The sequence below is a fragment of the Magnolia sinica genome, chromosome 9 (assembly GCF_029962835.1).
Source record: "Magnolia sinica isolate HGM2019 chromosome 9, MsV1, whole genome shotgun sequence".
NCBI classification, from domain to species: Eukaryota; Viridiplantae; Streptophyta; class Magnoliopsida; order Magnoliales; family Magnoliaceae; genus Magnolia; species Magnolia sinica.
Window position 1 is genome coordinate 61,980,432 of NC_080581.1, and position 25,738 is coordinate 62,006,169.

General features: G+C 38.4%; 1 protein-coding gene, 1 long non-coding RNA gene and 1 pseudogene across 6 annotated transcripts in view; 2 read left to right on the forward strand and 1 right to left on the reverse strand.

The window, feature by feature from the left end:
- Window positions 1-10,443, forward strand: part of LOC131255024 (putative wall-associated receptor kinase-like 16) — a 44,636-nt pseudogene extending 34,193 nt beyond the window's left edge.
- On the forward strand, window positions 629-4,254 carry LOC131255519 (uncharacterized). Of its 5 annotated transcripts, XR_009176123.1 has the most exons (7): window positions 637-895; window positions 1,606-1,724; window positions 1,855-1,930; window positions 2,373-2,550; window positions 2,659-2,727; window positions 3,389-3,475; window positions 3,641-3,775. It is a non-coding gene; the product is annotated as an uncharacterized LOC131255519 (long non-coding RNA). The 5 variants fall into 5 exon arrangements; XR_009176125.1 differs by having other exon boundaries at window positions 629-1,724; window positions 2,355-2,550; XR_009176122.1 differs by having other exon boundaries at window positions 631-1,724.
- Window positions 10,444-11,893: 1,450 nt separating the features above from the next.
- Window positions 11,894-25,738, reverse strand: part of LOC131256355 (ankyrin repeat-containing protein At5g02620-like) — a 60,575-nt gene continuing 46,730 nt past the window's right edge. Inside the window, exon 2 of the mRNA XM_058257298.1 lies at window positions 11,894-12,896. Within this exon, the coding sequence (XP_058113281.1) occupies window positions 12,141-12,896 (756 nt within the window). The 3' untranslated portion in view covers window positions 11,894-12,140. The remainder of the gene's footprint in view (window positions 12,897-25,738) is intronic.

Here is a 25,738-nt window from a genome sequence, read left to right on the forward strand (position 1 = left end):
TTACTTTTTATAATCTTAGGAGGGACTATTTACGTTATGCTAGTTGTTGTAGTTTTTCTACTCAGCATTGTTGCTCTAGCGTGGTGGTGCGGCCACAGTTAGGATTTTGCACCTTCCCTCGTAAAGTCCCTTTCGTTGGAGCATACGATGCACATTTTTCTCTGTTGAACTCAACAAACAGCTCCCTTAGTCGGCAACATCATTGAGGTCAGTCTTCATTGTCAGATCAAAATTTTTGAAGGAAAATGCGTACATTTTCTTTTTTATTTCATTTGAGTAAGTTTTTCTTCTTATAATACCTGTACTAAGCTTTTAACTATGATTGTTTCCCTTTGATAAATCAGGTTATTTGCAAATATTGTGCCGAGTGAGAAGGATCCTCTGCTTGGAGTGAATTTGGAGAAAAATGTGGCTTTAAAGTAGGATGCAGCCTATGGTAGCATTTCAAATCCCAACTGTATATTTGGAGTGGATCCACGTCAAACCTCATTTGTTTCAGAGAAGAAAAAACCCATGTTTCTTTCTAAGATATGGAGAAATCCTCTTTGCAGGTGTAATGCTTGCACAGAATTCTATGTCCAGCAGAGCATGACAGTCTATCTGTTTCCATACTCTGGGCTGTGAATTGGCGCCCATGGCGAATTTACAGGTATGGTCCCCCCGGGTATATTCCAGTTCATCCATGCGATTATGTGTGTCATTTTTAAAGCCATATCTCATTCTGTGACTTGATTTGTGTCCATCCGCATTGGCCAAATGCATAATGCTGACGATCTTCATGACCTGTTTTATTGTTGTTGCTTCCGAGGCAATATTCCCCCTCTCTTAATTCTATCTCAATTTCTATGGCTGAGTCTGTAATTTTTAAGATCCATGTGCCTGGCGATACTGCACAGTATTTAGGTGACCTTACATGGATTTTTTAAATTTGAAACTGAGGGCAAAATGCCTCAAGGATGGGAATTTGGGTGCCATTACATTTATTTTTAGCTTTAAGAGCAGGAAAATGCCTCTTGGATAGGCATTTAGGTGCGTTTACTCCAATTTTTTCCTTGACAAGTGGGAATATGCCACAAGGATACAAATTTACATGCCGGCATATTGATTTTTAGCCTGAAAAGTGATGAAAATGCATCAAGGAAATGCATTTAGCTTCTCTTACATGATTTTTATCTTGAAAAGATGTGACATTTTCATCAAGGATGGCCACTTAGGTTCCCTTACATAATTTTTTTATCCTGAACAGTGGGTTAAATGCCTCAAGGATAGGCATTTACATGCCCTTGCCAGAATTGTTAACTTGAATAGAGAGCAAAATGCCTCAAGAATAGCCTGTGGCTTTACCATGATTTTTATCTTGAAAAGTAGGCAAAACACTACAAGGATGGGCATTTAGGCACCCTTATTTGAATTTTTAGCCTGAAAAGTGGAATAATGCTTTAAGGATAGGCATTTGTGTGTGGGTTTTTTTTTTTTGGTTTGGTTTGGCTACTAATGTTCAGTACTTCAATACAATAAGTTGTTTCTATAATGCTTGAGATGTATTAATACTTTATCTATGTTTGGATGTAATATGCTCATTCAAAGTGAAACAATTATTTAGAGTGTAGGCTCGAGAGGAGGTCCACAATGCTTCACCGGGGAGTTTACATAGGTCCATGATCAAAGCTGCCCAACAGGTGCAGGTGCAGGTCACAATCCTGCCTTCCCTACCCAAAATTCTGGTCAGTCTAACTCTTATCATTTGATAAGCCATATATATAGATTAAATGTTGACTGTCCATTTCTTTAGCATACATTTAACTCACCTAGTTTGACACCAACCTGATTCTTGGACCTGGGCATATTTTCTAGGTGAAGTTTGCTAAGCCCACACATGGGTAGAGCCTTCTGCAACAACATACAGCCATATGTACCAATATAACATAAGGTGCGAGAACAGAACTTTCCATTCAAATATTGCACCAATTGCAAAAGTAGTGTTTTCCCAACATGAAATAAAAATAGATGCACAAGACATTGAACACATAAGCTATCTTTTCTGTCCATTTGGTGCATTTGTTTGGCTTTTCCAAATCTACCAATCTATGGGTCACACATTGTAATATCTTACTGGTTGGATGTTTCTGAGTGCCCAAAAATAGTTGGACAACAAGTTTTAGTAAGGCCCACTCATTCAATGGTTGGGATCATAATGTGGGGTAATTTGAAGATAATTCTCATGTTTGAAATGTCCATGCCATATTTCGCATTTTACTCCAGTGTTACCAACTTCAGATTTAAAACTTTCTAAAAGAAAGTTGATAATTGAATACTATATGTTTTGGAGGCTATGTATTGCTGATTTTGTTCAGGCCATGACTGTCCAACAGGTTTGAGGCACCTATGGATCTAAAGAAAGAGCGGGAAAGATTAATATTTGAACAAAACTATGGGGAAGCATTCACTTCAGCCCATGAATTGTTGGATGTTTATTTGGTTTTTAAATAATGCAGATTTTGCTTAGTTTTTCAAAGTTTATAATTGAGAGGATGAGCATGTGCTCTTGAAGTACTCTCTCTCTCTCTCTCTCTTTGACATCTCATCCTTATCTTTTTCTATATTTTTAGTTCTTCAATTTTGTTGCATAACTTTTCTGTATGATGATATTCGTTGTAGGAAGCTATTCGTTGGGGTACTGATTATCTTCTCAAAGCTACTGCTCATCAAAACACCATATATGTGCAGGTTGCTTTTTCTTTTTCTCTAATTCTTTTTGGGGTTGGATTTGCTTTCTTTTTCTTTTTTCTCATGTGGGATCTCTGTTTCTTTTCAGCAAAAAGCTGTTTAATTTGTATTTTCCATTTGTTTGGGATTTTTTTTTTTTTGGATTTCTTTGCTAGGTTTTTCCAGCCGTTATTGGAATGTTGGTTTCTGGTTCTTATAATGTTTTAGAGTTTTTTTTAGAAGAAAAGAGGAATAAGAGACAAAAAGCTGTTTTTTTTTTTTTTTTTTTGATTGTTGAAGATTTTAAGCAATGAAAATGGTTTTTGGGATTTTTAGAGGGCTTGAAAGAAAGAGAAGCAGAGAAAACAGAGCAATGCGAGTTTTTATTTTTGGTTACAGGTGGGTGATGCTAACAAGGATCATGCATGTTGAACACAATGAAGTCAGGAAAAACACATGTTGTAGCTATATAACACATGCACAGATCGACACATCACATTTTAATGCAACTTGGTTATCAAGGCAATGGTTAATCAAATTTTGATGCAGTTTGGTTATCTGGAGCATTTTTTATATGAATAATAACTCTGTTACTGAAAAATGTGGATCTTTAGCATTGATTAGAAAAGTGCTTGTATTTTTTAACAAAACCAGATGATTATTGGTCTTGTACATTTAATAGTTGGGAGTTTTGTCTATGGCGGCACAAAAACAAAGAGCAAATTTGGGACTGGACCTGAGTCAGCAATAGAATCTGAACATCCGACAGGTGAGAAACCTCATTTGGGGATCGACTGATGAGCCATTCTGATTATGCACACACTTGTATTAAGTCGATGTTGGATTTGTTCAATGAATATAGCTTTTGGGCTGCAAGCTTGAGACAACGATTTCTACAATTTATTCAGTTTGACTTGAGTCAATTTATATCTAGGTTAGGGGAGTTGAGACTGTTACTCTTGGAGATGATGAAGCCCGTGCTAGAGGTTGTCAGAAAAGCATTCTTGAGAGAAGCTCCTACAACCTTCCATTTTTTGATTGAAATGAGGGAAAAGAAATATTGGGTCACGCATCGGGTATGTTAACAATTGAGACCACAATTTGGATGGTCTGGAGTGACATCCATTCATGCCGCATGTACGTGGATCAGTCTTCTCCACCATTTGAAGCAAATGGTGGAAAATACAGTTGTGTAGCCAATAAAGAAAACATGCCTTCAAACTTTGATATTCTCAGCATCTATGTACTCTATTTACATTTCATTCATTTGCACTCTATTTATGAATTACTAGCTCCAGATATAGGTCTTTTCCTATCTAAAAGTAAAGGAACTCATGTTATATGTTTGTCATTGGTTCATTGCACACATTTGTTTAGAATATTTCGAGACATGATCATGGGTGATAATCCTTGCATCTTATATGATTCTTTTAATCTATGCATCTTATATTATTCTTTTATTCTATGCAGACTGAAAGGAGTGTTGATATGTTGCTCCATAGTAAAAAGCCCTTGGTAGAGGTAATGATATCAAAACCTTCGTACCCAGCACTACTTTAAGCATGTACTTTAAACATATGGCTAGAATAAGCTTTTGACAAATTGTTTGAAAACTAGGAATGCAGATTCACCTTGGTTGACTGATGAGTCAAAACTTGATCAAGGGTATAAGTGAAGGTATAGTTACTAATTGTTGTATTGGTTCCCATTAATAAGGAGATTGATAAATCATAAACATGCCTTGAACACGTAAGGTTGTCCCTGAACAAATTTCTCAAGCCAGCATCACATTTTTGCCTTATTTTCTGATGCCTAAGTCAGAATATGATGAAATATATTACATAACAAGTGTATATCAGCAAGAATATGATAAAATATATTGTAATAGGTGTATATCAGGTCTATAACAAGAATTTTGCGCTGGAATAGTGGAAAAAAAAGAGGAACTTTTACCTACGAATATTGACTTTTACATATGAAACTTTTTGTGGGTAAAAGTCTTCTCCATGTTTTTACCTACAAAACTTTTCGTAGGTAAAAGTTCTGTAAGTATTTTTAGCTACAAAAATATTCATGGGTATAAGTTTTGGTTTTGTAAATATTTTTATCAACGAAACAATTCGTAGGTAAAACTTTTGTAAATATTTTTCCCACCAGAAAGGATTCGTAGGTAAAACTTTTGTACATATTTTTTCCTGCGAAACAATTCGTAGGTATATGTTTTGTAATTATTTTGTAAAATTTTTAGCTACGAATATATTCGTAGGCAAACGTTTTCTAAGTATTTTTTCCTAGGAATATATTCGTGGGTAAAAGTCTTGTAATACTTTTTAACTATGAAAATGTTGGTAGGTAAAATATTGTTAGCTACGAAAATATTAGTAGGTAGAAGTGTTGTAAATATTTTACCTGCGAAAATATTCGTAGGTAAAAAGTTTTGTCAATATTTTTACCTACGAAAAATTTCGTTGGCAAAAGGCTTACCTTTACCAACGAAATTTTTTTTTCGTTGGTAAAAGTGTTTCCCCATGGGAATTTACCAACGAACTTGCCGACAAAAAGTTTCGTTGGCAAAAGTTTTTGCCTAAAAAAAAGGCTTTTACCTACGAAAATTTTGTAGGTAAAAGTGTCTTTTCTTGTAGTGAACGTACCATTTGGTTCCTATAACTCTAGAGCATTTGATAGTCCTTATAATGGCAAGAAACTGGGCATTGTCGTAGCAAAGTACATGATTTGTACAATGCCAATGCAATGTCACATGCACCAATGTGCCACTTGATCCTTATAACCCCCACATTTGGCGATCATTGCAATAGCTGGAAGATGGACAATGCCAATTTCATTGCAGCATTGCATGCTAATGTGCCATTTAGTATCCATTTTATGCATTTGACAAAACTTATAATGGTAGGAAGATGGATATTGCCATTACAAGTTATGTGATTTAGACAATATTATTATAATGTCATCTACATGCATCAAATGCGAGCCCCACAATATAAATGGCAACTTCGTCATCTAATATAGGAAAATATTTTCTTTTTCGTTATAGGCCCCACATTAAATACTTATGCATGGTGCCTTTTCGGTGGCAAGGATTACAAGGGGCCCCTTTAATAGGGTTGGCAGACTGTTCACGTCCCTTGCACACCCACATGCCATTATGACACATATGCCATTGTCCACTATTCACGTGACTTGTTTTCACAGTCACATTTTACTGTCTTATAATTATATGCTTTGCTCTCTCTCTCTCTCTCTCTCTCTCTCTCTCTCTCTCTATATATATATATATATATATATATATATGGAAAAGGTTCTATACCGTTGAGCTCATGGGAACTCTCCATGAGGTCGAGCTGTGTAAGCCCCACCATGATTCGTGTCGAACATCTACCCCATCAGTGACTTTTAATGGTGGGCCCAGGGCTTAAAAATCAAGTCAATTCGTGACTTTTATGGGCCACACCACATACAAAAGTTGAGAGGGGTTACCCTCCATTAAAACATTCATAATCAATTTTTGGGCCCACCGAGATGTGGTTCACAAATCCACCCCATCCATTATATATATGTGTCCCACTTGGATGAGGGTTCAGACCAAGTTTCAGATGCATCCAAATTTCAGGTGGGCCCCACCAAACGCTTTTATATGTTTTAGGCATGTCTTCACATGATTTTAGATGGTATGTCCCACCGGAGTTCCGTATATAGCTGATTTTTGGGATATCCCATAATTTAAAGGGGACCTATCAAATGCACGGTGTTGATGTTCGACACACATCATGGTGGGGCCCACACAGCTCGACCTCATGGGGAGTTCCCATGAGCTTGACTGTATAGAACCTTTTCCTCTCTCTCTCTCTCTCTCTCTCTCTCTCTCTCTCTCTCTCTCTCTCTCTCTCTCTATATATATATATATATATATATATATATGGGGAAATGGTACTATGAGGTCGACCTCGTGGGGAACTTTCCATGAGGTCGAACTGTGTGGGCCCACCATGATGTGTGTTGAACATCAACACCGTGCATTTGATGGGTCCCCTTCGGTTCATGAGATATCCCAAAAAGTAGACGTATTCGGAACTCAGGTGGGCCATACCATCTAAAACCATTTGAAGACATGCTTAAAACATATAAAAGCACTTGGTGTGGCCTACCTGAGTTTTGGATGTGGATGAAACTTGGTTTGACCCCTCATCTAAGTAGGATACACATAATGGAAGAGCTGGATTTGTGAACCACATCTCAGTGGGCCCAATAAATGATTTTGAATGTTTTAATGGGAGGGTAACCCCTGTCAATTGTTGCATGTAGTGTGGCCCACCCAAGTCATGGATTGACTTGACTTTCAAGCACGTGGCCACCATGGAACGATGGATGTGGCTGGAGTTGATGTTCAACACACATCACAGTGGGGGCCACACAGCTCGACCTCATGCGAAGATATATATATATATGCGCGCGCGCGCACGCGTCCGCGCCAACTACCCTTTAGCTTTCAATGTCCATAGGTCAAATATGCTGATATGTCTCCCTTGCTACATGTGCTAGCATACAACTTCGAACAGCACACATGTGTCACATACGGTACAATTCAACTTCAAGTGCCCCCACATATATTGTGCATGCCACGTATGAAGTTGTTCAGTTTTTAGTGTCTTATACATGCTAAATGCCCTAATATGACATATTGCTACAACTACGGGGATTTATTTATTTTTTCCTTTCCATGCACTAAAAAAGCTCCCTCCCCGTTTAGTATTCTTATATGAACCCTCAAATTAAACGTTCCAAATCATTACCCCTACTATAGATGGATCCTAAACTGCAAATCCACTAAACATACAAACCGTAACTGGCTGATCGAGGACATACAATGGACGATTGAAACAGAAAATAAGTGCCAGTCCAAATGGAATAAAAAGATCTCCTCTAATCTGACCGTCAGTCCCACTATTTTTTCTGTCTGATTTGAGATACCCATGACTACAATTTTAGGTCTGATGCTTATATCTAATATCTATGTATAGTTAGTGGTTATGATTGAGTGGGTCATGACATGGACAGATATCGATGAATGTGCGGACCCCAAGAAGAATCCTTGCATATCAGAATTAGCCTGTAAAAACTCGGCGGGGAGTTATTGTTGTGAATGCCCATTAGGCCTAACAGGCGACGGTAGAAAAGATGGCAGTGGCTGCATTTCTCCTTCCTTGGTTTCATCCGATGCAGATTTTCCAGTGATCAAGGTCACACTAGGTAAGCATTTCACAAGCCCTTCGACTCTCAATCATCCAGACCGTTGATTTGATGGATGCTGCAGAAGATGGATCACGCCCCAAAAAGTCTCCCAAATTGGAGGATCCTACACATCCAAATTTTGTTTTCTTGGATCACATGTAAGAACTGAGGCTGAGGATCACATGTAATCAACATCGTTTCGTATATCATAGTCATTCCACCGTTCAATGATAAGCCTTGTCTGGCGCATGTGGCAAACGGGCCACATGGTAGAACAATAAAGTGATCTGGACCGTTCTTGAGATGGGCCCTATTGTGGATGGATCAGAGTCACACATGATGAAGTAGACATTTTTTATTGTTCGATCATTGAATTTTGAGCCGCGTGAGGTCCATTCACCACTCGGTGCAATCACTGATTCTAGGTTAGCTTTGGCCTGGCTTTAAAGCTGTAGGCTCCGCAACTCGGACGGACTAGTTTAGTCCTGAGTCGAGTTTCAACTCAGCTGAATTTGGCCTACGTTATTGACTCAGGCTCACTGAGTTTGGATTTTCCATGACGCTGAGTTTGATAAACATTTTGGATTTTGGAACGCATGCATGCACATATGAATGCATGTGTGGGAGACTGACAACATACATCTCTAGCCTCATTAAAAAAAGAAAAAAAAAAAAAGAGCAATGTCACAAATGCCAGTATCTACTATAGTTTTGAAACTCAGTTGACTCAATTCAAAACTCGGTCCAATCAAAACTGTTATTTCTTTAGGTTTTTATTTAATTTATCTTTTTCCAAAAATTTAAAAATTTACCTAAACTAAATATTTTAAATTAGTTATTAAAATACCGAATCGAGCCAAACGAAAACCCACCCTATCAAGTCTTCGAGTTCACTCGGCCCAGCTAGGAGTCTAGTTTTTGAGTTTTTGAACTATGGTCTCTGCTTATTTAATAAGAAATAAAAAATGGACTGCATCCAGAGACATCCTAATGCTTGGGCCCACCAACACTCATCTCATTCACAAAAAACAATTGGGTCTTTCTTGTGATTGGACCTAATTATCATGTACTGTAGATCATTGATCAGAACCCAAATTGATGCTGGTGGAGTAACTTGTACAGGTTGTGGATCAGGACTCTTACTTCTGCTTCTTGGAACTTCTTGGTTGTACTGGGGACTTGGGAAGCGAAAGATCATCAAACTCAGAGAGAAATTCTTTCGACAAGATGGAGGTTACCTACTACAACAACAGCTCTCTTCGCGTGAAGGCACGGTGGAGGCAGCCAAGATTTTCACTGCCGAAGAGCTCAAAAGAGCGACGAACAACTACAATGAAAATCAAATCCTTGGAAAGGGTAGCTACGACACCGTCTACAAAGGAATTTTGGCTGACAATAGGATTGTCGCCATTAAAAAGTCTAAGCTAGTAGATGATAGACAAATTGAGCAGTTCATAAATGAGGTTGTTATTCTTTCGCAAATCAACCATAAGAATGTTGTGAAGCTCTTGGGGTGTTGTTTGGAGACTGAGGTCCCAATGCTGGTCTATGAATTCGTCACCAACAGGCCCTCTTCGATCATATCCACAGCGAAGCGGGCCCTACATCCTTCTTCTCATGGGATAACTAGTTGAGGATCGCCGTGGAAACGGTTGGGGCACTTGCCTATCTCCACTCCGCGGCATCTGTGCCGATCATCCATTGAGACATCAAGTCCGCAAACATACTTTTGGATGATAATTACAATGCTAAAGTGGCTGATTTTGGAGCTTCGAGGTTGGTTCCTTTGGATCATACTCAACTGACTACAGTGGTACAAGGGACCTTAGGGTACTTGGACCCGGAATACTTCCATACGAGTCAGCTATCTGAGAAGAGCAATGTTTATAGCTTTGGAGTGGTTCTGGTGGAACTCTTAACAGGGAAAATGCCATTATCTTTGGAGAGATCCAATAGGGAGAGGAACCCAGCAATGTATTTCGTTTCCTACATGAAAGAGAATAGGCTAGTCGAGGTTTTAGAGGATCAAGTAGTGAGTGAAGGAAGGATCGAACAGGTTGAGGCAGTTTCCCAGCTTGCCAAGAGATGCTTGAAACTAAGGAGGGAAGATAGGCCCATGATGAAGGAAGTGGCCATGGAGCTCAAAGGGTTGAGACTGCTCAAGAATCATCCGTGGGTTCAAGATGAGCATAAAGAGAGCGAGCGCTTGCTAGGTGAAGTTCCGGGCTTCGACATGGGTGATTCCAATGCATTCGACAGTTTAAGAAACCATATGATGATGCCATTAGATACAAGATGATGATGATTTAGCAAAACAGATATGCTATCAAGAAGTAGATTTTGTAAGAAAATCAATCAGATAAGGTTCTTATGTATGGTTTATATATGTGAACTTTGTAAAATTTAGCTGATCTCATAGAAGATTAGTTTTGTATATGAAGACATTAACAGATCTAAAAATTGTAGCATCTCCTACTAATGATTGTTATATGTGATCTTTTGTTGTTGATCCTTATCCTGTGGTTATGATTTAAGATCTTCCTATCCACGAAATTGGGAAATGTTTTTGATGGGAGAATATGTCACAAAGGGACGAAGAAGAAAGGAGAGCTTACTTTGTCAGAGTTCCTTGTATTGAACTCTCTTTTCTTTGCGAACACCACGACAAAACTTCTAAGCTCTGTTCCAAATCACTGGTTGGATTGAGAGAATACTTGGAAATGAATTTGATATCTATGGAAATTGAGTTTGCCGCTGTTTTTGTAAAAGCAGAATTTGATTCATGTTTCCAAGATTTTGCTCTAAAAATATGGATATTGATTTCGATGAAAAAAGATAAACATATAAATGTTGATTTCTGAGGTTATGAGATGCAGCTCTTGCCTTTTGATCATTGTCCTTAAATACTTTTAAGGAAAACTGCACTCCAAACCAAAAAATGTAATTATAGTTAGATAAAATTCTCGAGAGAGAAGCATCATTGGCAGAAGATCTCCAAGGTTCCATTATGACCCAAAAAACAAACCGTGTATCACTAGTCATATGATCCCATGTTTATAAAACCGAGAATTGAAAGAAGTTCTCGAAGAACTACAAATGAAGATTGTCGAGCACATCAATCAGGACCAAAATCACAAGACCAAATCAGAAGATTGGGTTATTATTGGCCCACGATGGTGAAGGATGCTATATAGGCACAACAATGAAACGATTCTCAGTTTCATGCTGATTTTATTCATCAAGCACCAGAACCGCTTCACCCCATAGTGGTTTCATGGCCATTTAAAGCTTGGAGAATGGATTGGTTGCTTCTATCAATCCTTGACCAGCTAATGGACACTATTTCAACCTAATTGTAACAGATTACTTCTCAAAGTGGGTAGAAGCAGCTTCCTTCATCAAAATCAAAACTTCAACAGACCTTCATTTCCTTAAGCCTATTGTCAACTGCAGATTCAGAATTCCCAATATGTTTATACATGGTACTTGATCTCTATTCAGGGATCATTGGTTCTATAGATTTTGCAAAAAAAATATAACGCGGAGAGTTTGTTCTCTATTGCATGTTACGCTCCGGCAAATGGTCTGGTAGAAGAATTCAACATGACCATAAGATTCTCAAGAAGATGATATCCATAAACAAAAGAGATTGGCATGAATATATATAATTGCTGGCCTACAGCACTCTGGGAATATATGTAGAACAACAATGTAAGGAACCTCATAGGCTACTCCATATTCCACGGTGTATGGATGCGAATCGGTGACTCCATGCACAATTGCCAGATAATCAACATATATTAATATAAAAAACAATAATAACGAACTATAGATAAGCTGTTCATACTGGTTTTTTTAGTACAAACACATTTGAGGCGTCTGCTGCCTGAACAATACATTATTTCAAGAAGTGAACAGGATAAGCTGCTCATACAGAGATGACATATAGGATAACCGGAATGCTTTCCTTACTTGTAGGCTTTGGATCGCATTGCTTTATTTGAAAAGAGGACTTGATAACAAACTCCACGTTACATGTGGTACTAAAACCGTGAGGTATAGCAAAGGAAAGCAACATGCATGAATACAAATACACATATGCATACCTACATATATTAGTCCTATTCAATGTAGGACGCATCATCAACGTTTCCAACATTAAGGTTGGTCGCATCCATTGAAGGTGACTAGTTTCTATATATACATGCATATATGAGGGTTGTAACTTTCCTGGCCGACCATATAATGAATCGAAAGAAATGTGCTATAAAGAGTATACCATTCAATCCGAGCCACACCAGGAATGAAATGGTACTAACGTAGCCAAGAGGCAAGACTCCTCTAGTGGCGATTGCAATATGGGCTAGACTATAAGTAACGATCATTGAAGTCATGCTCAACCATGTGATGATCATCAAGGCCCACATAAAAATCCGACGCTTGATGGGGAATCCACTTATCAGCAATAAGATTATGATCAAAGATGCAACGAATGCTATGGCATTGAAAACTGTGAATGACAAGTACACCCCTGGATAGCGTTGAGCCATGATCGAGTTCCCTGCAGTGTGGTTTTCGTTATAAGACCCATCCGTCTTGTCATCCTGCCAAAACCCTCCAGGAGGATTGGTTCCTGCTTGGAATGTGACGGTAGAGATCAATACTGCCACCACCATTATTCCGCTCCTTGTCTCGTTTAACCAATCAAGGTGCTTCTGCCACTTATTCTTCCGGGGAGACAATTGTCGAATTGTCCAGTTTTGTTTGGTGTGATGTATGGCATCGGCTCTTTTAGCTCCAGCACCTCGGAGGATCCCTTCAAGTTTCATATCCTTCGATTTTCTACGGTTTTGCAGTAAAACATCGAAGGCTGTGAAACCGTGTGCGTTCAAGGCATTCACCTCCGCCCTCATCTTGGTCTTTTGGAGCAAAAACTTCGTGAGCTGCACACTTCTCATTGTTATTTCTCGTGAAAAGAAAACCAAAGGAGTGCGGATCGTCCGTGTCGAACGCACACGGATATTCTGGGCCGTATTGTCTCATTGCTGCATGTCATCGCCTCTTACACCAGCTCACAAAACACACCCATTTTCTCTCTTAACATATTTCATGCCACAGCACACACAGTAATTGATGTGTTAGATCCACGTGCCCTCCATCAATTTTTCCATATCACTCCAAAGCATAAGCCCAAAAATGACGCACATCCAAAGCTCAAGTGGACCACATGACAAAAAACAGCAGGATTGAATGGCTACCGTTGAAGCCATTTAGGGTTCACCGTGAGGTTTATTTGTCACGTAGCTTATTCACAAGGTGACAAAGATTTGGATAAAGGGAAATTATAAAGGGATTTTGACCGTACTATTATTGAGTTATGGTAAAAATATTTCAATGGATAGAAAATATCAAATATTACGTGGGTATTCATTTATAGGTTTTTGAAAAAAAATAAAAACAGCCTAAGTTTTTCTTTTTTTTTTTCTTCTTCTTCTTTCTTTTTAGTTTTTGCAGGGCTTCTTTTTATTTTTAAAAAATATTTTCTAACCCACCACCACTCCATTTTTACTACTTTTCTGGCGTACGTTCACCGCCATCAACTTCTCTAGCATATGGGCAAGTCACTGATAGGTGGAAGACATTTTAAATGAATTCTTCATTTTATTTTTTAGAATACTATTTTCTTACTGATGGAAGCCACTTTTGGTTGTGGATAGAGAGAGATAGTTGTAGTTATCATGTGGAAAATAATGAAGGAGATAAAATTTAGATTTTGTAATGCATTACCTTGGAAGACAACGGACATATATCATTTTTAAGAGGTTGAGGTTGTGTGTTAAGGGTTTGGGTTGTGGTTCTCATGTTTTAAGGGTTGAGATTGTCATGTGTTAAGGTTCTGAGTCGTGATTGTCATGTGTTAAAGGTTTAGGTTGTGGTTGTAATGTGGTAAGGGTTGATTTCATATTCTTATATGCTAAGGGTCGAGGTTGTCATGTTATAAGGGTCGGGGTTGTAGTTGTAACGTAATAAGGGTCCAGGTTGTAACATGGTGAGGGTTGAGGTTATCATGTGAAAGGTAGATATTCTGATGCGCTAAGGGTTGGGGTTATCATGTTATAAGGGTCGAGGTCATCGTTGTAATGTGGTAAGGGTAAGGGTCGAGGTCGTGGTTGTAATGTATTAAGGGTTGAGGTTGTTACGTTATAAGGGTCGGGGTCATGGTTGTAATGTGATAAGGGTCGAGATTGTAATGTAGTAAGGGTCGAGATTGTGATGTGTTAAGGGTTGTGAGTTTTACCGTGGGTTATGTATCGAATCCACTCTGTCCATTGGATTTAGAATTTAATTTAATGTCATGTGATAAAAAAAAAAAGTTACATCCAAAATTCTATGGCCCCCAAAATGTTTTAAATCTCATAGCTTTCAATGGTGTGGTCCACACGAGCCTTTGATATCCCTCATTTTTGGGCTCATGCCCTAAAATAATCTTTCAAAATGGATGGACAGAGTGGATAAAATATATATATTATGGTGGGCTTCATAGAACCATCCATCTCTAGATAGGTCCACTTACCTGATCTGCGGCACGTCAGGTGGATTTTCGAGAGAAAAATTGTTTGGAGGCAGTTTCTACTGCCATAAGTTATGTTGGGCCCACTATGATGTTTGTGGAAAATCCACTCCATCCATTCATTTTGAAAGATCATGTCAAGACATGAGAAAAATATTAGATAGATTTGAAACTCAGGTGCACCACACCACTGAAAAATAGTGGAAAGAAATTGCTTACCATTCAAACTTTTTTGAGCTCTACTGAAATGTTTATATGCAATCTAAACTGTTTATAAAGTGGCTCAAATTCTCATAAACTCCTTACCATGGAGATGACTAAAAGAATAAAAATATTAGCTAATCCAAAGCTTTTATAGCCTCATGAATGTTTCTACATTGGGCATATGATCACCACTATTTTCTAATTTGTGGCCCACTGGAGATTTGGATTTACTTCATTTTTGGGCTCATGTCATAAAATGATTTGATAAAATACGTGAACAGTGTAGATTTCTCACAAACACCATATATAGTAGGCCTCACGATGTTTACCTATTTGAACCCCTTCGGCCGTTTTGTAACGCTGGCTCAACACAGAAGGCTGCATGAGTAATTTCGTCCTAGCCTTTTTTAAAAAGGTCTCGAGACTACGCAGGACATTTGTTTAATCCTTCTAAATATCCTGGCATATGGGTATATCATGATGCTTTTTTGGTCAAAATTCTAAACACAAATATCACCCTTGTCAAAAGCTTTTAAGGGTCTATATCATCCACAAGTTTTTTATTTTTTTGCCTCCCGTTGAAACTCTCATGAGTCTATCAAAAGGTTTCCAACGATAGTTGTCCAATTCCAACTTTCATGTGGTATGGCCCACTTGAGCATTGGGTTTGCCTTGGTTTGTTGTCTCATGTCCGCAAATGATATGAAAAAATAGTTGAACAGTGTAGATCTAACACAAAAACGATGATGGCCTTCGGAAATTCCACATGTCCACACTTCTGGTGTTCTCCTCTGCCCGTGAATGTGCTGCACCCACAACGCAAGCAATAGAATTTCTTCATGCGTGAAATTTAGGTTGGCCCCAAGATGTATTTCTTAGACCTAGAGTGTCCATACATTTTTTTGATTATTCTAGGATATGAGTCAAAAAACAAGGCAGGTTTAGAGTATAGGAAGACTACACCATAGGAAATAGACTGTTGAAAATTAACTTTTTATGGCCACCAAAGACTCTGGCCAGGCTGATATTTGTGTTTTGCTTCATCCAGGTTCTACATGGCCTTATGAATAGGTTAGATGGCAAATAAGCCTCACGGTTGGTCACAGGAAGTTTTCATCAGTAGTTTGTTTAATCCTGTTATTTTCTTTAATGTGGTCCACTTAAATTTTAGATATGCTTCATTTTTGGACTCATGCTTTAGAGAGATCTAGAAAATTTAATAAAAATGTGAGTCTAACAAATAAATCATGTGCGCTCAAAGAAGTTCCACACGGTAAAAGTTATAGTATGCAATCTATTTAGTAGAGAGAAAATGGGCAGATTTTGTGAGCTAGTATGACACGCATTGACATGTACCAATGAGAGGCTACAACACAGGAATTGCTCGTACCTTCAACGAAGACTATCCACACCGAAAAGGAAATAAAATAAAGAGGTAACCGTTGAGATGCTTATGTATTTGTTGAATCGAAGGAAAAAAAAAAAAAAAACTGCTTTTAAACTCTAATCCTAAAACTCACCTAAATTTTGAAAAATAATAAAAATGAGTTTCTCTGCAGACCTATTATATTCTGAAGTGACGATTATGGCCCTTTAACCTTTTGCTCATTATGCAATGTGGCTTAATCCACTCTAAACATGGGCTCAAACAATGATGCGCTTGTTTAATCCACGCCGTCTGTCCTTCATATATTACGATTTCAGAGCATGAACTCAAAATTGAAAAAGATCCCAATCTTAGGTGGACCCACAAGAGTTACCCATGGCAATTAAATCCTACCATTCAGAAATGTTATGGCCCACTGTAATTTTTTATGCCATCCAATTTGTTGATTAGGTAACCTGGACATAAATTAAGGGCCCAATATAATTTTATTTTACTATCCAATGAGTTTGGACCCCAAGAAGTTATCAAAGGTAGGCATTCAATCCCTTCCGTCTTGAGATTTAGATTTGCCTCATATTTGGGCTCATGCCCTAAAATAACCTCAGAGAATGGATGGATGGAGTTGATGCATCACATACATCATGATGGTCCCAACAACTTTTGATGGAAAGGTGGTGCTGGAGGAGCACCAGTTGGCTGCGTCGACCCCGGAATGAGGGGCGCCAGAGCCGACTTTGGGTGAGACCCTGGACTCATCCAAGACGGTGCCACCCTTACTGTGCGGCCCACCTTGATATATGTATTCTGTATCCACACTATTCATCCATTTTGCCCCATCATTTTAGGGCTTTATTTAAAAAATGAAGTAGCTCCAATTTTCAGGTGTACCATAGCATAGAAAATAGTGGTGACTAACCATTACTGGCTACAAAAGTTGGATCAAGAATATGTTTTTTCTTTTTTCCCCTTAATTCATGCTTAGGTGTCTTTATCAATGGATTGGATGGTAAATAAAAACTATGAAAATTTTATGGTACATGCTAAGAAGTTTTTAATGGTAAGGAGTTCAATCACTATTGTTTCCTATGGTATAGTCTACTTCTTCTTCTTCCTTTTTTTTTTTTCCTTCTGTTTTACACACGCACACACACTCACGCCATAGTGGGATTTCACCATCTATGGGTACTCGAACCCTTGACTACGTGTTGAAACTCCTTAAAGTCTACCACTGGAGCAAGTATCAAGTATGGTCTACTTGATAATTGGATCTGCTTGATTTTTGACATAATGCTTTGAGATAATATGAACAACATGGATGCATAACACATGCATAAAGGTAGGCCCCATGGTAAGGGCCGCACCGCCTTGGGTGAGTCCGGGGTCTCACCTACTCGACTCACAAGGGATGCGGGACGCTGTCAGTAGCAAGCGCCTACTGGTCGATGCTCCGTGGGCCTCACTATAATGTATATGTTTCATCAACGCCGTTCATGCATTTTTCCAGATGATTTTACGGCATGAGCCCAAAAGTAGGGTGGATTCAAATCTCAAATGAGCCATGCCACAGGAAACAGTATTAATTAACCGCCTGCCATTAAAAACTTCTTGAGGGCTACAAAAGTTTGACATCAAGATGATATTTATTTTTTCCCTTCATCCTGGTTTTTATGACCTAATTAAGAGGTTGGATGTCAAATAAACATTACAGTGTGCATAGAAGGTTTTTAATGGTGCACATTCAGTTACAATTGTTTTCTACAGTGTGGTCCATCAAAGATTTAGATATACCTGTTAGGGTTCAAGCCCTAAAATGATAAAATAGATGGATGGAGTGGTTATAACACATACATCATGGTGGAGCTCACATACTACTGACCAGTAGTTACCTAGCAACTGGCAGGATCACAAGCCAAAACCCCATCCCAGAACAGATGGATGTAGATTTCCTGCAAAAGGCTTTCCCAAAAACTTCTGGGGCTGGGAAGCAAGGTGAGGCCCACCATAATGTTTGTGAGAAATATACTTTGTTTATCCATTTTGCGAGTTCGTTTTAGGATAGGTGATAAAAAATGAGCCAACGGCCACACAAGAAGAAATAGTGAGGATTAAATGAACATCATTGAAACATACGTGTGGCCACATAATTTCCCTTTAATAAGACAAACCCTCTACCATTAAGCATTAAGGCACTGAAGCTTGACCTAAATCGTTGCTAGTTGATTTTAAATATGCTTACTTAGGTCAAGATGAGACATTCGGAGGTGATTTCTGCCCACCTAGATGTAAAACAAGATAATATGCTCATTGCTACTATGAAAGAAGATAGAGTAGCCATTGGATGGACCATCGCGGACCTCAAGAGGATTGATCTTTTGATTTGAACTCCCCACATTCACCTTGAAGATAATACAAAAACTTCGAGACGACCACAACATAGATTGAATCCAAATATGAGAGAGATGGTTAAAGTTGATGTGCTAAAGTTATTGGATGTGGGTATCATATACCTAATATCCGATAGCAAATGGGTGAGTTCGACTCAGGTGGTTCTCAAGAAGTTCGGAATCACCATCGTAGCCAATGTGGAAAATGAACTCATCCTAACTAAAATAACTTCTAGTTGGAGAATGTGTATTGGCTACCAAAAACTGAAGATACCAGGAAATACAGTTTCCTTTGCCCTTTATTGATCAAATTTTAGAAAGGTTAGTTGGGCATTTCTACTACTACTTTTTGGATGGTTATTTAGGCTATAACCAAATAGAGATAGCTATTAAAGACCAAGAAAAGACAACTTTCACATGTCCCTTTGGCACTTTCGCATATCGGAAGATGCCATTTGGACTATGTAACGCTCACACCACAATATTTCAACGATACATGTTGAGTATATTATCAGACATGGTGGGGTAATTTTTAGAGATCTTCATAGACGACTTCTTTATATTTGGTTCATCCTTTAGCAATTGCATTGAAAATCTCAAACATATGCTGAAAGATGTGAGGAAAAGAACCTTGTGCTCAATTGGGACAAATGTCACTTTATGGTTCTCAAGGGAATTGTGCTTGGACATATCATATAGTTTAATGAAATTGTGATAAATAAAGCCAAAATTGATCTTATCTCTAACCTCCCTTTACCCAAAAGTATATGCGATGTGCGTTCCTTTTTAGGATACACTAACTTATAGAAGACTCATCAAGGACTTCAGTCACATATCTCATCGTTTGTGCAATCTTCTTCAAAAGGATACTCTGTTCGAATGAACTGAAGAATGCCAAAAAGCTTTCTACAAGCTTAAGGACATGTTGACTAGCACTCCTATCATGCAACCACTCAACTGGAGCCTCCCTTTTGAAATTATGTGCAATATAAGCGACTATGCCATTGGGGCCATGTTGGGCTAGAGAAAAGAGAAAAAGCCATATGTGATCTACTAAGTAAAGTAGAACTCTAAACTCTGCCCAAATGAATGATTCTACTATGGAGAAGGAACTCTTAGTCCTAGTCTTTGCACTGGACAAGTTTAGGTCCTACTTGATAGGATCCAAGATCATAGTATTCATAAACCATTCGATGCTTAAGTACCTTCTTTTTAAAAAGGATGCTAAGCCCCGTTTGTTGAGATGGATCCTTCTACTCTAGGAATTTAACATAGAAATTTGTAATAAGAAAGGAGTTGAGAACGTAGTAGTTGACAATCTTTCTAAGCTAGTTCTCTTCGATTCCATTGAGATGACTCACATTAATGACATATTTCTTGATGAATAACTTTTTCAAGTCTCCCATTTACCTTGGTCTGCTGACAGTGCAAATTATCTTGCTACAGGTCTCATACTGACATATTGGACAACGTAAGATAAAAAGAAATTCTTTATCGAGGTGCACAAGTACATCTAGGATGATCCATACTTATTCAAGTATTGACCAGATAAGATCATTAAGAGATGTGTTCCCAATAATAAACATCAAAGTGTAATCTCCTTTTATCATTCACATGCCCGTGTTACCACTTTTCAGCCAAGAAAACCATAACAAAAATTCTACAGTGTGGCTTTTACTAGCTCACTTTGTTCAAGGACATCAACAATTTTTGCAAAGCTTGTGAGTGTTGCCAAAAGTTAGGAGGATTATCTCATCGAAATACGATGCCTTTGCATTTCATTCTGACCATCGAAGCATTTGATTGTTGGGGCATCGATTTCATGGGACCATTCCTCTAATCATTCAGAAATCTCTATATATTGCTCTCAATAGACTATTTTACTAAGTGGGTCGAAGTTATTCCATGCCGAAATAATGACTATCGCACGGTCATTAAATTCTTAAAAGAGAACATCCTTTCTCGGTTCAGAATGCCTTGAGTCATTATTAGTGATAAAGGAATACACTTTTATAACAGGCCATTCGAATCCTTAATGAAGAAATACGACATAAAACACAAAGTGAGTACTCCCTATCACCCACAAACAAGCGGTCAGGCTGAAATTTCTAATAGGGAGATCAAATAAATTTTAGAGAAAATAGTAAACCTCGACCGTAAATATTAGTCAATTCGATTGATCGATGCATTATGGGCATACCTTACAACATATAAAACTCCTATAGGAATGTCTCCATTTAGACCTGCTTATGGAAAAGCTTGCCACTTGCTTGTGGAGTTAGAACATAAGGCCTACTAGGCAATAAAAAATTTGAACTTCAATTTGGACAACGCTGGCTCACTGTGAAAATTATAACTCAATGAACTTGAAGAGATCCAGAATGGTGCGTAAGAGAGTTCTAAAATTTACAAGGACATGATGAAGAAGTTCCATGATCGGAACATTCTTCAAAAAACATTCAAGCTGCATCAAAAAGTCCTTATGTACAATTCTAGATTTCATTTATTTTCGGAGAAGCTAAGATCTCGTTGGACAGGCCCCTTTGTTGTCAAAACGGTTTATTCTCATCAGCTATTGAGATTAAGAATCCAATGAATGGTAATGTTTTTAAAGTGAATGGTCATCCACTCAAACCATTTATTGAGAATTATGATATAAAGGTCATGTCTATTCCTCTAATTGATCCTGTTTATTAAGATTGACCTCTTAGTCTGATGGAAGTATAGTTAGATTTATTACTTTCTTACGATTTAGGACTAGGATAGTTTTCTTTCGCTTTGTTCAATTTTCATGCAAATCCCCTTACATGATGAAGACTTTGAAATTGTTTCAATTCTCCTTCTTCAGGTATTATCTTCGGGGGTTATCGAGCAAAAATCTTTGAAATTTTTTGAATTTTTAATTTCAAAACTCTTTTGGAAAGAAAAATCTGTGTAATTGAGTATGTTTTGAGTACTATGATAAGATATAGAATTGAATTTTAAAAATAGAGATTAGTTAACTGAGTAAACCATTGAATAAATTCTTCTAATGAATTAATTGATAGAAATTTTAAATATCAATTGAGCGTAGTTCACAATTCACACTTGACTCATATTCTATGAAAAATGCCTGAATTTTTTATTTTAGCATGTTTACTACTAAAAAGTAGTAGGAACCAAGTCTGGAGTTCCTTATTTATCTTAAAAATAATAAAAAAGAAGAGAAAAACCAGCCAGAAAATAGTGAGAACGGCAAAAGGGCTATACATGTATGTGAAAATGCAATGAAAAGAAGGTAAAGAATGGAAATAATGAGAAAGGTTATCGATATAAAATCCGAAAGCTAAAAACAACGTGAACAGGGGATAGGTTCAGAATCAATACTTATGTTGATCTATGCACCTTGAAGTGATGCGCATGGCTAACATTATGAAACGATGGTTATCTTCTATAAAAAAGTGAACTGGGATCCATTAAGCACACTAAGAACTTGATGTTTGAATGCATTCTATTGGTTAATTGATGAAGGAGGACTTAGTTCATTTGTTTACTCATTAGATTAGGATGTCAGTTGTCAAAGTTTCGTTCTTTCATCTTTTGAATTCTACTCAGTTATACATGATTACATAGAATTTTGTTTTTAGAAAAAGGTTAGAAATTTGGAGGTTTGAAGAATTGCTTCACGCATGTTGTGCTCAAGACTAGAAAAATGTTGGTTGGGATGTGTCTTGGGTGTCAAATATTGTATATTTCTCCTATTTATTACTTGGTTTTATGAAGTTGATGTTACGTAATCGATCTATTTATACATGTTTTCTCTTGCGAGGTGATTTTGAAAGCTTAGGGTGAAAAGGATGTTAAAAGCATATATTTAATGCTCAAGAATTACCCAAGTAAAGATTGAATATTTAGAGGTCAAGATTGAAAATTTCAAGAGTTCAAGATCTAAGAAAACTAAGTGAAGAAGGAAGAAAATCGAGATTGCAAAAGTGCAAAAATCTAGAACTGCAGAACTTGATAGTTTGATAACATCGAACATAGCTTTGATGCAATTGAAGTAAGTGTTTGATGCCATCGAAGGAGGCTCGATCCCATTGAAAAAAATTGAAGAAAAATCAAGTTTGGTTGTTGGATAATTGAGTGCAATTTTCGATCCCATCGAAGACCTCTTCGATCCCATCAAAGAGCAGTCCAATGCCATTGGAGAAATCATGAATTTTGAGAGAAACTTGATGGAAAGTTTTGGTCATTTTTTGATCTCGTCGAAGAAGTGCTCGATGAAATTGAAGCTAGTTTGATGCTATCAAAGGTCCAATGATCTCATTGACGACTTATGTAGTGAGAACAGATTGCATCGGGACAATTTTTGAATTCGAATCAAACTCATCGATTAGACTTCGATGCCATCGAAGTCCCATCAAAGCTCTTATCGAAGCTGCGTAAATTTGAGGTGGTTTCAAAGTCAATCTGAACAAAGCCTATATAAAGGGACCTTCTAAGCTCATCTAGGCATGAATTATGGTTAGAGGAGTAGAGCAAGGGGTGTTGTTACTTCCAAGAATTTCTCTCTTCTTCTTCTAGTTAGTTTGTATGTTTTTATTTAAAATTTTTAGCTTAATCACATCTTTGGGTTGACTAATCTCTTAACTAGAGTTAGGAGGTGAAGCTTGTAGTTTATTTTAATATCTTTCTCACTTTTATTCGAGTTTATGATCTTCATGTTGGATATTTCACAGTTTAAGGTTTGGATAAAGAAGTATTTTGGTTATTACTTTGATTTATCATTGACTTCGGGCAAGATGGATGTTTAAGAACTTCCTGAATGTATTCCTCTATATTCTGTGATTGTTTGATCTATATAATTTCTAGATCTATCATTGACCACAAGCATGGTAGATAGGGGTGTACATAGAGCCTAACCGAGTTGAGCTGGCCTCAGCTCGGCTCGACTCGGTCACTAGGCAGACCCAACTCGAACTCGGCTCAGCTCAGTGACCGAGCCAGCATCTCCAGTTCCAGCCGAGTTCGAGCCAGTTTCGAGCTGAGTTCGAGCCGAAAATCAAAACAACAACAACAATAAGGAACATCATACAACAACATCTCCATAAAATCTAACCAAAAATAAAAATAACAAAAACAGGAATGCAAATTTTAAAAGAAAAAAATAAAGAAAATCTGAAACTCACCAGTCTACAAATCTTCCTAGCGGGAGGAGATAGTGAAAAATAAGACATCGGACATCGGATGGTGAAAAATCCCGCCATCTCGGTGCAAAAGGACCTCTACTGGTCGCTGGTTGGACGGTGAGATGAATAAGAGAGGCGAAGGTCGGGTATGAGCAGGGAGAGAGGGCCAGGGACTTGGTCGTAGGTATTTGGAAAAGGAGGGAATGGAAAAGGGTTTTAGGGGTCGGGCGGGCATAGGTATTTGAAAAAGGGGGGAATGGGAAAGGGTTTTGGGGTCGGACGGGCATATTTGGAAAAGGGTGGAATGGGAAAGGGTTTTAGGGTTTTTGCTTTTAAGTTTTAACTTTTATATTATATATATAATATAAAATATATATAAATATATTTGAGTCGAGCTGAGTACCGATCCGAGTCGAGTCGAGCTGGGATTAGCTCGAACTTGGCTCAAACTCATTTTCAAGCTGTAAAAAACAGCTCGACTCGGATCGAACTCAGTTTCGAGTCGAGTCGAATCGAGCTTTTTTGAGCCGAGTCGAGTGAGTTGACCGAGTTGGCTCGGTTCGTGTACACCCCTAATGGTAGATGCTTTGAACCCCCTACAATCAATCCAATTAGAATATTATATATGAACCAATACTATGAATGTTTAGATTCTGTTTTGAATTATTTATGATATTTTAACCACTCTATCATCCAACTGGATAGATTAGGACTTCGATTCCAGTTAAATTATTGATTGAATTAAGTAAGATGACATTAAGATAACTGCATGTAAGACCTGTATTCTAGACCGTACTGTTCCTTAAACTTCTACGATTCTCCCCGTCAAATTTCGATAACCCGCGATCTGTAATCGGTGTTTGTATGCGATTATAAGTCGCATCATATAGATCTATGTCGACCAGATTCGAAACTTGTACTCTAGTGACCGTGCTGTCGCCATGGTTCCAACGCCGCTCTTGCGCACTAATGCGATACCTAGGCCAGGAGTTGTGGAACCGCGTTTATTTCGAGGAAAAAGCCACGCGTTGCATATCGTAAGAGAATATCTACCATCCATCACATCAATCATATGTCAAGTATACATCCCATCTCAACCCATACCCTACACATCCCTCTCTCACCCAAAAGTCAACAACACCCATACCTTTCCATCCCATCTCTTACACAACACCACTCCACTCATCACTCACACATCACTTACCTATCCCTTTTCATCCCACCACTTCTTTCTCCTCTCTCATTTCTCTCTTCACTCCCAAGCAACCAAGAGAGCAACCGTCCAAGCTTCCCAAGGAGAGAAATTTCTCATGGTGTGTGGCCTGCTCCTTACCCCGAGATCTCACAACCCAACCCTTCAATCTTCATCATCCTCCATTAAAGGTTGAGCATAAGAGCCAAGGAGGCCAAAGGGCTAAGTAGGAGTGAAATTGGTGGGTGATTTTAAGATATCCACCGTTGATTTTCATTGGTGGGCCCACATGTAATGGGACCCACTTGATGTACATCTTATAATGCATGGAAGGGAGGGCTCATAGTGGCGGAGCCCTCCATTGCACCTCTCTCTCTCTCTCTCTCTCTCTCTCTCTCTCTCTCTCCTTTCTCTGATCATGGATCGCCTTGATGTAGGCCTGATTGGATGATCCAAACCGTCCAATAGGTGGGATGGCCTTGTTGTCCACCCTGCTGGACAGTCAGTCCAGTTAGACTGTTTGGATGGCAGGAAAACACAAATATCAGGTTGTTTCAAACCTGGTGGACCACACTGATGTGGACACCACCCTAAGGAATGTATTGAATTCGCTCCGTCTGTCCGTGGAGGGCCCAATGGGCCATGAAGGACCGTGAGTTGCTAGACCATCTATTGTCCAGCAGCAGGCCCTTAATGAAGGAAAACAGAAATAGTAGCTTGATCCAAACTTTGGTGGCCCACCCACGACCCTCCGTGTTATATGTGTTTTATCCCTGCCGTCCAGATGTTCTGGACGGTGGGGCCTGCTATGATACATGTGTTGTATTCCACACCTCCGCAAGCTGGTGGGCCACACATGTGGACCCACTTATATGCATG